At 42.8% G+C, this 14,300-nt stretch overlaps 2 protein-coding genes across 5 annotated transcripts; one reads left to right on the plus strand and one right to left on the minus strand.

Annotated features, from left to right (window-relative positions):
- Window positions 1–42: 42 nt before the first annotated feature.
- Window positions 43–8,485, minus strand: metro (membrane palmitoylated protein 7-like protein metro). 4 transcript variants are annotated; one of them, XM_018106666.3, is made up of 9 exons: window positions 7,975–8,485; window positions 3,969–4,080; window positions 3,620–3,897; window positions 3,430–3,561; window positions 3,025–3,054; window positions 2,355–2,522; window positions 1,959–2,280; window positions 1,157–1,333; window positions 43–1,090 (listed from the first exon to the last, which is right to left on the minus strand). In XM_018106666.3, the coding sequence occupies exons 2-9, from the start codon at window positions 4,009–4,011 to the stop codon at window positions 570–572; spliced, it is 1,671 nt and encodes a 556-aa protein (XP_017962155.1). In that variant the 5' UTR covers window positions 4,012–4,080; window positions 7,975–8,485; the 3' UTR covers window positions 43–569. The 4 variants fall into 4 exon arrangements, with proteins under 4 accessions (XP_017962155.1, XP_017962153.1, XP_017962154.1 ...); XM_018106664.3 differs by having other exon boundaries at window positions 1,157–1,450; XM_018106665.3 differs by lacking the exon at window positions 3,025–3,054 and having other exon boundaries at window positions 1,157–1,450.
- A 4,576-nt stretch (window positions 8,486–13,061) lies between these two features.
- Window positions 13,062–13,699, plus strand: LOC108655227 (uncharacterized). The gene is made up of 2 exons (XM_018106963.3): window positions 13,062–13,346; window positions 13,417–13,699. Exons 1-2 carry the CDS (start codon window positions 13,238–13,240, stop codon window positions 13,611–13,613), a joined length of 306 nt encoding a protein of 101 aa, XP_017962452.1. The 5' UTR covers window positions 13,062–13,237; the 3' UTR covers window positions 13,614–13,699.
- Window positions 13,700–14,300: the final 601 nt, after the last annotated feature.

The following is a 14,300-nucleotide window of genomic DNA, read 5'->3' on the forward strand; positions in this document are numbered from 1 at the left end:
TATTTATAAAATTTAAACATTTTATATCTTTAATATAAGGAGTTTTGTTTCATTTTTTTTTTTTTCTTTTTTATGGACAAACATTGTTTAAGTGAAATAATTGTTGTACAACAGATGACGCATAAATTTGGTTAAATGGATTTAGTTCTTTTGTTAATTTAAATTTTAATAATTTTCCATTAAATTTCTCTTCTCTCGGTTCGGCCTCTCTTTACAATTCTCATTTGTTTTTATTGTATTCTTTTCATTGTTTTCACTTTTACGCAAAAATAGGTACATGTTGTGAAAAGGAAAGGACGCTGAAGAGTAGCGTCTAAGGGTAAATAGTATTTTTTCTCTATATATCGCTCTATATATATATATAGTATATCTCTCTCGCCTTCTCATGCTCTCTCTCTCATTCTAACTAAATGCCGTGCAACATTGGCAACTAACTTTTCATTTAGCTTAGCAGTTTTTCTTTGTTTGTTTTTGTTTTTTGTTTTGTTTTTGTTATTGGGCTAAATTCGTATGGCAAATACTTTGGTGTTTGTGGGAGTGAGTTGTTGGTTGGGGGGGCGTGGCCACGCCTACTGCACCCACATGGATGGCGCCCAGAGGGGCTCGTTCTCGAGCCTCTGCACGTGTTGGACGAGCTGCTCAAACGCATTCACCAATTCCCCATTTACGATTTCCACATCGAAAAAGTGACCATAGACAAAATCAATGCGTTCCGCCGATTTGATCATATCCTCAAATTCCTCATCCGTAAAGCTGCGCGCGTTGGCCTCATCGAACGTGGACTTGGCCCGCGCCTCCGTACGCGTCGCCTTCAAGACACTCAGCTCCGGCGGCTTGATGTGGATGAGAAACGGTTTCAGCTGGGGCGTGCGCAACGTCTTGATCGCCTGGTAGTGCGGACTCAGCACACACACACAGCCCGCATTCACAATGGACTTGACGCTCTCGGCCGAGGTGCCATAGAGGTGACCCTTGTACTCGCCGTGCTCCACAAATTTGCCCGCCTCGATGTCGGCGTCCATCTTATCGCGTGCCACGAAAATGTACTCACGTCCAGGCACCTCACCAGTTCGCATGGGTCGCGTGGTATCTGAAACGGAAAATACATATATATAGGTACATCTATTATGTATCAACTCCACTGCCAGCTACTCACATGGCACTGGACTGCGGAACTTTTCGGGATCACGGGCTATCAATCTTCTGCGCAGCTCATTGCGTCCCACGCCAGGTGCTCCGATGAGTACAACGGGCCGATAGATGCCTGGACGCGGATATAGCTTGGCCACCTCCTCATAGGTCGCAATCAATTCCCGATCGAAATCGTCGTTCTCTGTTAAATCGTACATTATCTTTTTAGTCTTGGGCTGGCGGCAGGAGGAGCTGCTGCTGCTCGTCTGCAGGCGAGGTGAGCCAGGAGGCGTGGTGCAGAGCGAGGCGCATGAACCGGCTGGATGACCAGGTGGATTGCGTATGCAGGGAATTCGATATGGAGCAATGTGGGTGGTGAGTGAGCGTGTGATTAGAATGAAACGAATGAGATTCATGCGAGGATTCGATTAGTTAAGGTCTAATTGGGTTGAATATTAGAAGTTTAGATGATGAAAGAAATATTAGAGGTATTCCTGTTATTGCGTAAAGGCTGTGAAGATCAATCAAGCTTTTTAAATTGAGGCCTGGGACTTGATTGTCTAAGCTAATTGTTATTCATGGTTAGCTTATCAACTGCAAGGAATACTTCTAATATATTTTTATGTGGTATGTAAGATTTTATTAATTTTCAGTTTATGAAATTTTGCATATGACTATGATAAATATTTTTAGAGGTTGACTTAAGAGTGAATGTAGAGAACTTCTATGGAAACAGCCTTTTCTTTTATAGAAATATGAATGAATGTTTCAATGGATTATACATATATATATATATACACTCGACTATCATGGTTATCCATACTTACGCTTCGAGTCCAGGTCATTGGCTTCGCGTTGCGTTCGCTCGTGCAGGATGCGACGTTCCTGCAGAGCACGGCTAGGGATGAGGCCGGCGCGTGCCGAGCGCTCGTGATCCTTGCGCGCCTGCCACCAATACGCATCGTCTTGGGCGACAATGTGCAGCACATCGCCACGCTGAAATGCCAGGCCAGCCTCCTTGCAGGGTATATAGGGATCCACGTCCGGGTTGTAGTCGAAATGGGCACGCACACGCACCTTGGACTCGCGCTGAGCACCTTTCGTATCGGCGGGCACCAGCTTAAAGGTAATTGTGCCCTCCGAGTTTTGCTGCAAGTTTCGGATATAGATGAGATACGTTAACGATTGCTGGAGCAGTCTGGAGACTGTTGTGGTATATATACCAGTATGGTGAGCACATCGCCTGGCGTCTTGCCCTCCACGTTGATGCCGTTCACCTCGATGACCTCGTCGCCCACGTGTATTAGGCCAGATCGATCTGCTGCGCCGCCGTGCATGATTCGAGCTATAATTATTTTGCCCGTCTCCTCATCCGTTTTTATGGTTGCGCCCTAAAAGTAGGCAATGCCATATTTATAAACTCTGCTTGAAGACGGTGAGTGTGTAGCTGTGTGTATGTGTGTGTGTGAGTGTGTGAGTGAGGCATGTAATGTGTATGTGTATGTATAGAGCACAATTTTACAGATTTTCTTTACAAGTCCAATATAAAATGGAAAATAAAGGAAAGCATAAAATATAAAAAATAAAACAAAATATATAAAATTAAAAAAAAAATAAAATAAAATATATAATATATTAAATATAAAATACAAAATAAATATAAAATATAAAAAATAAAATATATAAAATAATAAACAGAAAATTGTGGAAATAAAACTTTAGACGGTTTCACATTGAGGTACATCAAGTTGATTTGTATATTACATAAGTTGTTGTTGTCTTTGGTTGTTGTTGTTGTGGATTGTTGTTTGTTACTGTTGTTGTTGTTGGTGCCAAGTTTAACATCCGTCTTATCTAATGCTTTTCACTATACAGTAAGGACTTTTTACTTACAACAATTGGTTCCGCACTTTGTGCTCCTGTCTGTTTTATGTATATATATTTTGGTAACAATATTTTTGATGGACGAATTTTAAAATTGTTTTTCGATTTTATTCGATTTTTTAATGTTTGTTATTTTTTTTTTTTTTTAGACAAAAGCAAAAATGTACAATAAGATTTGTTAGCATTGAAAAGCAAATATGAGTATGAGATTTTTATATGCATGAAGAAGAAGCGAAACGTTTGGAGGCAAAGGACAAAGAGACTTTGTGAAGATATGCGAGAGGTATGTATGGCTGGGATAGTTAGACAGCTATAGCAATTTATATATATATATATATATACGATAGACATGACACAGTATGGAGCATAAGTTAATGGACATGAATTGGAAAGCATTGGGGGCTCGAAATTTACCAGCGGCTCATTGCTTTTGACAAGCTGAACAATCTTGATGGTCTCCTCGTCCTCGTCCATTTCGATGGGCACCTCCGGCAGATGCGGATAGAAGTCCTTCTGGGCAATCGCATCGTGGGCATAGAGCAGGTGCTAATCGGAATTTACAGCTGAGCGAAAGTTCTTAGACATTTATGTGTGCGTAGCTCACCTGGATATGGGAATCCTGCAGCAGGTGGAATGCCTCCTTGCAATCGTCGTTTAGATGACAACGCTGCGACAGCTGCTCCAGCACCTCGAAGAGCACCTGCGACGAGGTGGACAAGACAGGCGCTAGCCTTTCATCCCGACCCACCTTGGCCACCTTTGTGTGCACATTGACCAAGGCATTTAGCTCCTTGGACTCCAGCAAGGCTTTGAGAAAGTCTATCTCCTGATCATTGGACAAATTGTCCGACTCCTTCAATGTGGTTATTAATTTTGAAAGCGCTGCAAGGTGGTTATTGTTATAGTGTTTATATATATACATGTGTGTGTGTGTGTTTGTGAATTGTGCTCACCTGGATCCCAATTGATATCTGATGCCATAACTGCAGCTGGCATGCTACCAGCAAACACTCAGCTACACCTAGAGCGGCGACAGTTACTTTGGATTACCCTTGTATTGTGTTGCTGTAAGCATAAACAGGTGAGTCAATTATTTAGATTATGAAATTCGTAATATCTCTATATAACAGTATATAAGAAATTCATTGTAAATTAAGAAATGTTGGGAATTCAGTTGTTTGGTTCCTTATATAAAAAGCAGGCATAAAAAATTCTCAGAAAATAGTAAAATAATTTATTTATTTGGCCCAAAAATTTAAGGCCTATAATATTTTTGATTAGTAGATTATAAATTACTTAATGTAAGGGAAAAAGAGGCAAGTATTTAGCTGTTAGCCATACGGCGCACCGAATTCTTGAATGACAAACATAATCGTACGTATTATGCTTTGTATAGGGTCTTTATTTTACGAGAAAAGTCTGTAAACTGTGAGCTTGAGCAAATGCCTTGTCATTGTATGTGCGCCAATTTGCTTGCTGATTGGGCTGTATTCAGTAAATTCGTGAATGACAATCATAAAGTTTGTTGACAAGCCTAAATTTGCGACTTTCGGCCAAAGCCAAGTGACTTCATTGCAAGATGAAGTGAAAAAGTTTCAGCTGGGAGGACAATATGACGATTCCAAATGCTAATTAGCTTACTAATTGGAGCAGAGGCTTACAATTTCTGCAAGGTATTCATTAAAAGTGGGGGAGACAGGAAGTTCGACTCGTTTATGCTTAAGTTCTGCTGTCATTAGGAACATTTTTGTGGAGCTGCTGAGGAGTTTATCGAAGTCCTAATTGGGAATGCGGAAAATCCAATCGGAAACTTGACTCAAGTGACTTTCTGCCAGTCAATAGTTGACTTTTTCACTCAGTATACCAGTATACCTAATATATAAATATATATACACATCACCCACAACAAACTTTTTGAATAATCAAAATCGATTCTCAATTTGGCAGCCAACTTTTTCCATTTCTTAGCCATCTTTTTTTTTGTAAATTTCCTCATAAACAGGACAATAACATCCTGCGACAGTGAAAGACACAAACAACCGAACAACAAAATGCTGATGCGTGCTGAAAGTCAATTTTCAATCACTTTGCTCTTCCTTTCCCTGAGCCACCGCCTGCTCTCCCACAAACTGAATTTGGCAAGGCGCAAAACCCTAAGAAATTCGCTTAAATTGGGTCTTTAACTGGCGTCTGACTGGCGCACAATAACTTGGAGCCCCTACTGCTCTTATTTTGTAGTTTGTGGACCCTAAAAGGGATTTAAAGTGGTGTCTTCTTGTGCTCTACACTAAAATACGTGGGGTAGATTGATTATAGGGAAATCTTCACTGCAAATCTTAGTTCTCCCTTATTAAGAGCTAGATCTATCAAATTGCCACTACATATAATTCCCCTTATTATTAGCCCCCCCTTTTCCACCAAAGTATTCTTCTTTGCTCAAGCTTAGGGTATTTTTTAGTCACGCTCATCCCATCAAATTCACTTTAACATTGTTTGCTTTGGCGCAAATGCAATTAGTTGCCATTAAGTCGTAGCCAACTAGGCTGCTGCTCCACTTGTCGCTGATTTATGAGAAGCGCAGAGAGAGGCAGCCTGGTGCGAGCCAAGCTGATTAGAAGAGGGCACAATTTATGGTCACTTGCCCGTTGCGTTGCCCCGAGTGTCGCGTGGGCTGCAGCTTAGCGCTGAGTTGGCGCCGGCCCCGTTTAAATGACAGCCATAAATTAGTCGAGCCAGTGGACAAAGGCAAACGTTGCAACGCTTTCTTTCTGCATACATTAAATGTTCAATGGCTGCGCTTCCTGTTGCTGCTGCTGCTGCTGCTACTGCTGTTGGCGAATCCTTTGTCCAGCCAGCTGGAAAACAAGTCCTGGACAGCTGCCAAACGGCCGGGCTGCGGCACAAAAGTTCACTAACACTTTGTGTGCAGAGCCCCTTTGCTATTGTTAGCTGTGACCCGTTAACACTATGCCAGGCCATTACCTGCAGCCCAGTTTACGGCCAAGTGACCGACAGCCCAGGTGGACTGGGCTAGCACTCGAAGTGAGCTTACTTTGCCATGCACTTATGCAGGTTTATTGTCATACTTTGTATACTTTATTGACGTTTTGGTCTAGAACTGCCAAGAGTCTTAGGCTTGGCTGATTGTTTGCCTTACAAAAGTAGTTCAAATTTCGTAATACATCCGCGAATTTATAGCTTCTTATAATTATAATACAACTTAGGAACTGGAAAATATTTGTGAACTAAATATTTCTAACAGGGAAAGCTTCTAAGTGATGTTTGATAATTCTTTATAGGAACTTAACTTATTCAGCTCCTTAGTTGGGAAATGGGAATGCCTTATTACAAATACTTGTATGACCAGTCTAAAGTTTTTTCCAAGAATTGATAAATAACTGTTGGCTCGTTAATGAACTCTTAACGATATTTCTGACACTTTTTGACTAATGAGAGGATTCGCAACACGAATAAAAGTAATCAAGTGACGCTGACAACACGCATGTGTCCTTTTCTCTTTTATTTTGTTCCGCTGTCGCCCTTGACAGTGGACAGCAGCGAGCCAGTTGCTGACCTCCCTCTCTAGTGGACAAATCAATTTTGGTCGAGCAGCCTCTTCCTGCTCCAGTTTCGCGTTATCACGCAGAACTTTCGAATGACCTTGAACTAAATACACAATATGTCAAAGGTGGACGAAACAAACAACATATAACAGCTGACATTGTCAGGGCTATAAATGCAACGACGTCAGCAGCGTGGGTGGCTGATGGGTAAGGGGTGGTGGGTGAGACTTTATTTGCCAGAGGGTTGGAGCTACATTTGAGTCTGATAGCTATTTATAACATTGGGTGCACCCGTAATGTGAACTTGAAGCTCAGCAAAGTAACTCGAAGAGAGAGAGAGAGGGAGAGAGAGAGAGACAGAGAGAGACTACACGAAGCCAAAACAAAATTGCTATAATCAAAATTCATCAGGATTACCATAATTTACAATGCAAATTGAATGTAATGTAATAATGGATGAGCTTGTTAGGCAAGGGCAAACACAATAAAAGTCTTTGAAAAGTCGAGAAAGTAAATTCGAAAAGTTATGCAATTAAATAGGGAACATAATTCGTCTATATAAACAAAATATATAATAAAAGCAGTATTATTACATTATCTCTAGATTTTATAAATAAAAGAATACTATATTATTCAATCTCGTATAAAATCGTATTATTCTGTCTTCACATTCATTATAGAAGCCCAAAATGCTTCAGGAGCAGTGTGAACAATTTGTTTTCTTTAAGAAATTGGCGCTGTCATCCGATGCCAACAACTGTGTGTATGTGTGAGTGTGCGTGTGTGTGAGTTGAGCCGCAATTACGCTAATTGCAAGCGTGTGGTGTCAGAGGACTTGAGACTAAGGCAAGTGCGTGCTTTTCGTCTTATACATAGTATAAGTAGAAGAGTGCAGCAGTTGTTGTTGTTGTTGTTCTTGGGCATAACGATACGTGTCTATGGATGGCAAACAGGCAAAAAGGAATGAAAAAGGAAGTGCGCGCATGAGATAAGTCAGGTAATGGTAGATAAGCAAGAGAGAGGGCGACAGGGAGAGACAGAGAGAGAGGAGGGCAAGGAGCGTGAGAGCGTGCGTGCGTCAAGCTGCTGAAAAATAACAATAAAAGCTTCGACACTTGATAAAATATCTTAAATTTGATCAGCTGCAGTTAAGATGAACTACCAGCAGTGTGTGAACAGTCTGGCAACGCTGGCAAGAGAGAGAAAGTCAGAGCGGCCATAGATAACGCGCCTGCATGTGTGTGTGTGTCTAAGCGAAAGAGAGCGGAAGAGAAAGAGCGCGCCGAGAGTGAGCGCCGCAGCAATATTTGCAAATTTTTCGTTTTTGGTTTTTAATTAACATTGAAAGGAAAAACAGCGCGAAGCAGTTGAGCTCAAAAGCAAATGCATAAAATACCTGAATGTTTGTTGTTGTTTTTTGTAGTAATACTAGCACTTGTTGTTGGTGTTGTTGTAGTTGTTTACAGTTATGCAGTTATATTTTGTTCACTTCTCTTTGAGTGACAAAAGTTTTTTGTTGAAGCTTTTGCTGTTTGGCGTTTTTGTTATATTTTTAAACACACAGAAAACAACACAGAACACTTGGCTCTCATATACATATAAGTGTATATATATAAATTTATGAGAGTATGTATATAATTATGCCAGATTTATAGCTCAAATTTAGTTGCTATTTTTAGTTAGACTTTTTAGCTTTTGCCTTTTGCCGTTTTCATTTAACAATTGACAAAACGTTCGACCTGCTCACAGCGTGTTGCAAGTGCGGCTGCAGCTCGTGCAACTCTAACTGTAAAATCAAAGCAGGAGAGAGCGTCAGTGTATTAGCGACAGCGAGCGGTGGGGGGCGAGAGAGAGAGAGAGCGAGAGCGCGCTGTCAGCGTCCACGACCAGCGACTGACTCGAACTGTGGCCAAGGCGCCTGGCCAACTAAAACTGTCTGCCTTGGCTGGCTGGCTGCCCCATTCAGAAAAATAAAAAATAATATAGACCCGCTGCCGCACCGCCACCACCGCGCCAAGCAAAGGCAACGGCAGCAGCGCAGCAGGGTTGAAAATGCGCATGTCAGCAAAATGCGTGAGCATAACAACATATACAGGGTGTCTTATTTAGTGCTTGAACATAATCCACATACAGACTGATTCTTTGGGTTTGAGCATAAGAAATATATTTCAATCCCATTAATTAAGTAATTACAGGGTATCAATTTGAGTTTTGTTTGTATGCCATAATCAAAACGTGCTTCTACAAGAGAATACATTGTACCATACAGGGTGGTTTATTATCCTGACCGCATTAAACACCAAAGTGGATCTTTTTATTGGACTTTGGTTTTATTTCACAGACATAAACTTCTTATTGAAACTTATCATAACTAATATTTAATTAGCCAAACAGTGCGCCACCTGCGCCGCCCAGCACGCCAGCACCACCAAATCCGCCCACGACCTTTTTGTCGTAGCGTGCGCGAAAGCCGCCGCCGCCGAAGCCACCACCACCAAAGCCGCCATGTCCGAAGCCACCTTTGAAGCCGCCGCCGCCGAAGGCACGTCCTCTCACACGATAGGTCTCGCGATAGCTGCCGAAACCACCGCCGAAGCCAGCTGCACCACCGCCCAACAAGCCACCACCTAGGGCCAGCGCCTGTGGTTGTTGCTGTATAACGGGCACTTGTTGCACCACCGGCACCTGTTGCACCACCGGTACTTGCTGCACCACTGGCACCGCATTGATGCCACCCCAGCCGTAAGCCTGCAGCACCACAGCTGCACCACAAATCAGCAGCAATTGAAGAAAACCACTCATCTTGGATGTCGCGTTGATTACGTTCTGTTACGCCGGCGCAGACGTCGCAACGTATTTATGCGACGTTCGTGTGGTGCGTCATGCAGCACCACTGACAAAAAATCCCATCATCTTAGCTATGTTTGCATACGCATTAACCAAGCATTGGACGGGTTTTCACTTACGCGTCGCCATGCACGTGGCTCGCAACCAAAACTGACCTTCACTCAGTTGGGCTCGATGTGGTTGAAGTGGTTGATGTGTGAAGTGCACTGAGAGAAATAATCATGAGATAAATGTTGAGTGACTCCTGACGGACAAATTGTTGAACAAACTGATTGATCCACCTGGGTGATTGAAGGAATGATCGATGGATTGATCAACTGATTGACTGCTTCTTCTTCTTCTTCTTCTGCATATTGCCAACTTTCTCTTATTCTTTGTAAACCTTCTATTCCTTTTCTCGTTGTTTTTCTAGAGCAAACTCTATCCTTTTCGGCTTCAAGGTCTTCTTAGCTCCATCTTCTTATTTAACTTATTTCTTTGTTTCTCTTTCGTCTTGTCCTTTTGATTCCTCTATCGTCCGCTTTTTCATCTCGTTTTTCTGCTTCTCATTCTGCACTTCACTTCCTCGTTTGCTTCTTCTTCTCATTCAGCTCTTTTTTTTATCATCTATGTACTGCTACCATGCACAATTTTCTCTCAGTGTACACTAAGCAGCTGCTTATGAGCATACTTCGAGTTAGATCTAAATGAAGTTAGTTTTCAGTGCTTGGGGAATTTCGGCATCCAGGTATTTGTGAATTGCTTAAGCAAATAGGCCAGCCTCTGCGCTCTGGGATGCGAACAGACGTGGCCCACTAATTAATTTGCATAAATAACGAGGCTTGCGATGCTACTCCAATCAGTTGGGGTTTCAAAGATGCTGCGCGGAACATTTTATTCGCTGATCTTCGCACTTGCCGTTGCCCAGCTGGCGGCCACGCCCATTGTGCACGAAGGCAATGAACTTGTGCGCAAGACGCGACACATTGGAGGCGGTTTTATAGGCGGTGGCATAGTGGCTGGAGGCGCTGCTGGTGGTGCCGTTGGTGGTTACCTCGCACCACCTGTCATACAAACTGTGCCCGTGATACAAACTGTGCCGATTATTACGACCGTGCCGGTTGTGTCCACCATATCCACGGTGCCCAGCTATGGTGGCTTTGGAGGTGGTTACGGTGGTGGCTATGGAGGTGGCTTTGGAGGAGGTTATGGCGGTGGTTATGGCAGTGGCTTTGGTCGAAGTCTCGGCGGTGGCAGCTTTCTTGGCGGTGGCATTGGCTTTGCCAAGTTCAAAGGCATTGGCTTTGGCGGTTTCTTGGGCTGAAAGTCAGGAGTCAATGTGGATATAGAAAGAAATGTATATATATAAATTAAAAGCAAACAAAATCTTATGAATTCCAATAAAATCCAGTTAAAGTGTGATATATATCATGTGCATACGAAAACAATCATATACAGATCTAGATCTCTGTACATATGCCCACATCTTGGAGTTCTCATTACTCTGATGATGCTGCAGTTTCGTTGTAGCTCCGTTGTTTTGTTGCTGCTGTTGTTGCTATTCCAGTTTCATTTTACGCTTTCAGCTTGGCTTTGTTTGCTTAGCTAAATAAAAATACACAAATAACGCAACAACAACAAACATCTTATGAGGCCATTCGAAGAAAAAAACACATCGACTCTATTATGTGCAGTCAGCCAAGTGCCTCTTGGCTGAGCGTTAAATCAGATCGGCAGCTGTGTTTAAGAGAAGGAGTAAGAGAGAAGGAGCGAGAGAGAGAGGGCAAGAGGGAGAGAGAGAGGGAGAGCTCAAGTACAGTGGAGGTTGGAGAGAGAGCGTAAGAGTGCGATCATTGAATCTCAAGTACTATGGACACATATATCAAGTTTCCTTAGGAAATATGAATTGTGAGCGACAAATTGTTAAACAGGAGAATATTTCATCCGAATTGAATGAAGTATGCTACAGTAGTGAATATGGCTAAATTTATCATAACTAACCATAAGCAGAGCTCTTAACATAAATTCGGAGTATATTTCAAGCAGAAATATCACAAACTCTCCATAAATTTTATTCTTTTATCAAATCATATTATACTTTACTCAAAACATTATCATCAATTCATGAAATGCCACGCATAAACCACACAAAAATCATTAAATATTTGCTATAATTATTACAAATTGATAATCAGCCGCACATAAATCACATTCTTCACAGTTGGCCATGCAAAAGGTCGTTTACTGTAGCGCATATCTGGACACCGTATATCAAAGTAATACATCAAGTAACCTAAGCTGTTGTTCACTATAAAGCTTCCGCATCTGTCAGCATGAACTGAAGATTGGCTTCATTTCGAATTCAACTGGAAGTAAACAACTTAAAAGCCAAACAGAACCCTCATCTAGTGGCTTTTAAGTGTAATTACTCGCTGCTTTTTAGGTGGTGCGGCATAAAAATGATAGAAAAAAAACCAAAGAATAAAAAACCTTTCAATGACAGTCAAGAAATGTTATTGAACCTCTGCATTGAGTTAATTCTTCTAATATTCGACTATAAATTCAAGCGCCACTCGATGCTGACTTTTAGTAGTTCACAAAATTCGAAATGGAATACCTGAAGATTGGCCCGCTGCTGCTGCTGGGCATTTGCGTGGTGCTGTGTGGTGCAGTGGAGCAGCAAGAAGTGCTGTCTGTGGTTCAGGAACAGGAGCCACAGGCACCACAGGAGTCGCAGGCGGCGTCGGAGTCACAGACGGAACCGGAGTCAGAAGTGGTGCAGGAAACACTGGTGGTGCAGGAACCACAGACGGAGCTGTTAACATCTGGCGATAATTCTCAAGCGGATGTGATTGCAAATGCCACAACGGATGCTGACGACACTGAGGGCGGTGCTCGCAAAGTACGTCAATACTTTGGCCCACCACCGCCGCCCTTCTACGGCGGACTACCGCCACCTTACTATGGAGGAGGTGGATTTGGTGGCTTTGGCGGTGGTTACGGTGGCTTCGGCGGCGGCTACGGCTTCCAGCGCACTCGTGTGGTTACGCGCACTCGCTATCGCGGTCGCTACGGTGGTTTCGGTGGTGGCTTCGGAGGCGTCGGCTTCTACGGCTAAAGTTTGCTCTTTTATTTGGCATTTAATATGTCGATAGATATATATTTGATATTTGTGATATTCCATTGTGTGCGGCACAGCGATTGGCGTTGCCTCAATAAATATGTGTGATTTTTTAATATTTGCTTTTCGGCAAGTGATGTGCGTTTTGATACCCTGTTTATTATTAATAGTAGGCAAAGGGAGTTTCATGCTGGCTCTCAAATGGCGATGAGAGAGGATGATTTTAGCAAATAAAGATATATAATATATGAGAATTCTATAGCTATGATCAGTCATAATACGTATAATTCTGATATAATTTTTTAATTCTATATAATTCTTGATATTTTTTATTTTTTGCGCAAAGAAATAAAATAAATAAATTTTATTTGAATAGTATCTAGATTTAGCATACATTAAGTGGCTCAATAATATTCGTGGATTTACTGAGATCGATCAATATATTATACCTAGCGATATATATCTAAAATAATTATCGAAATCCGCTGTTTGTTGTGTGAAAAAAACTTTTTAAGTAATCGATAGTTGCTCCCAGGGTATCTGCCAGTCAGTCCGTCTCGCTCTCTATACAACCACTCACTCGTTATGTTTGGCCTGCCAGTTATGATGGTTCGCGATTTTATGATGAGAAAGTGGCCAAGAGCCCTTTGGACTGAGGCGCGCCTATATAAATTTGCCAACGACTTGGGCTCAGTTTTGATTTGAGCTTAAAATGTTGCGATTGATTGGCCCAATGCTGTGGCTGTGGCTGTTGCTGGTCGGCGTCTGCTGCTTAGATGAGCTGGAGTACGATGCACAGGTGGCACCACCAACCACTGAGGGTAGGCATCAATGGAAACCTCTCTCGATTCTCAACCCTCCCTAAAGCTTATTCTCAACGCTCTTTCTCAGCCCCTCAATCACCGCTGAATCTGTGGCGCGGCTTTGTGGGTCAGCTGCATCAAGTCATTCGCAGTTGGCGCACCACCAAGGCACCGCGCGTGCAATTGCGCAGCACCACACCCGACGCTGATGTGGACTACGACGCTCAGCCCGAGCTGCAATATTATGGAGCATTAAATCCGATTTATTTAACGCAAAATTTTTAGTTTTTTCATTTTGCCATTTTTGTTTACTTATTACAACTAGAATTGGTTACAAAATTTTTAATAATAAAAACTTATTTTTAAGCCTAGCTATTAGAAGCCTTTGCTGAAGAGTCCCTTGAAGCTGCCAAGGCCGCCGCCGAAGCCATGTCCCAGCCCACCGCCAAAGCCGTGACCGCCGAAACCACCGCCAAAGCCGTGACCCAAGCCACCCAGGCCGCCGAAGCCACCGAACTTGCCACCAAGGCCTCCGAGGCCGCCGAAACCACCGCCGAAGCCACCTAGTCCCAGGCCACGTGCCACACGCTCGCTCTCCGGCAGCTCCGATCGCTCCACCTGCAGGTCTCCATCCACATCCAGCAGATTGAGTGGCTCCACTTCCACCACCACAGGCGCCGCCCAGCAACTGGCGATCAGGCAAAGGCAAAGGCAAAGGCTCAGCGCGATAAGATTCATGTTGATTGGGCTGTTGGCTGATTTGTACTTGATCTGCAAGTGGCTGAGATTCATGCTTATATATGCACAGCATTACTTCTGGCTGATCTATTGGGCGCTGCGGCAGGGGCGTGGCTCGTGCGTTTAGCTGCTAATTGCGTCTGTCCACATTGCGACTTTGTGCTTGCTTTTCATATCCAAATGTACTTTCATTCATTCATTCAGATTTTTGAGAGTCTGCATGCTGAGCGAACA

The sequence above is a fragment of the Drosophila navojoa genome, chromosome 5 (assembly GCF_054131105.1).
Source record: "Drosophila navojoa isolate 15081-1374.11 chromosome 5, UAZ_NAV_1.0, whole genome shotgun sequence".
NCBI classification, from domain to species: Eukaryota; Metazoa; Arthropoda; class Insecta; order Diptera; family Drosophilidae; genus Drosophila; species Drosophila navojoa.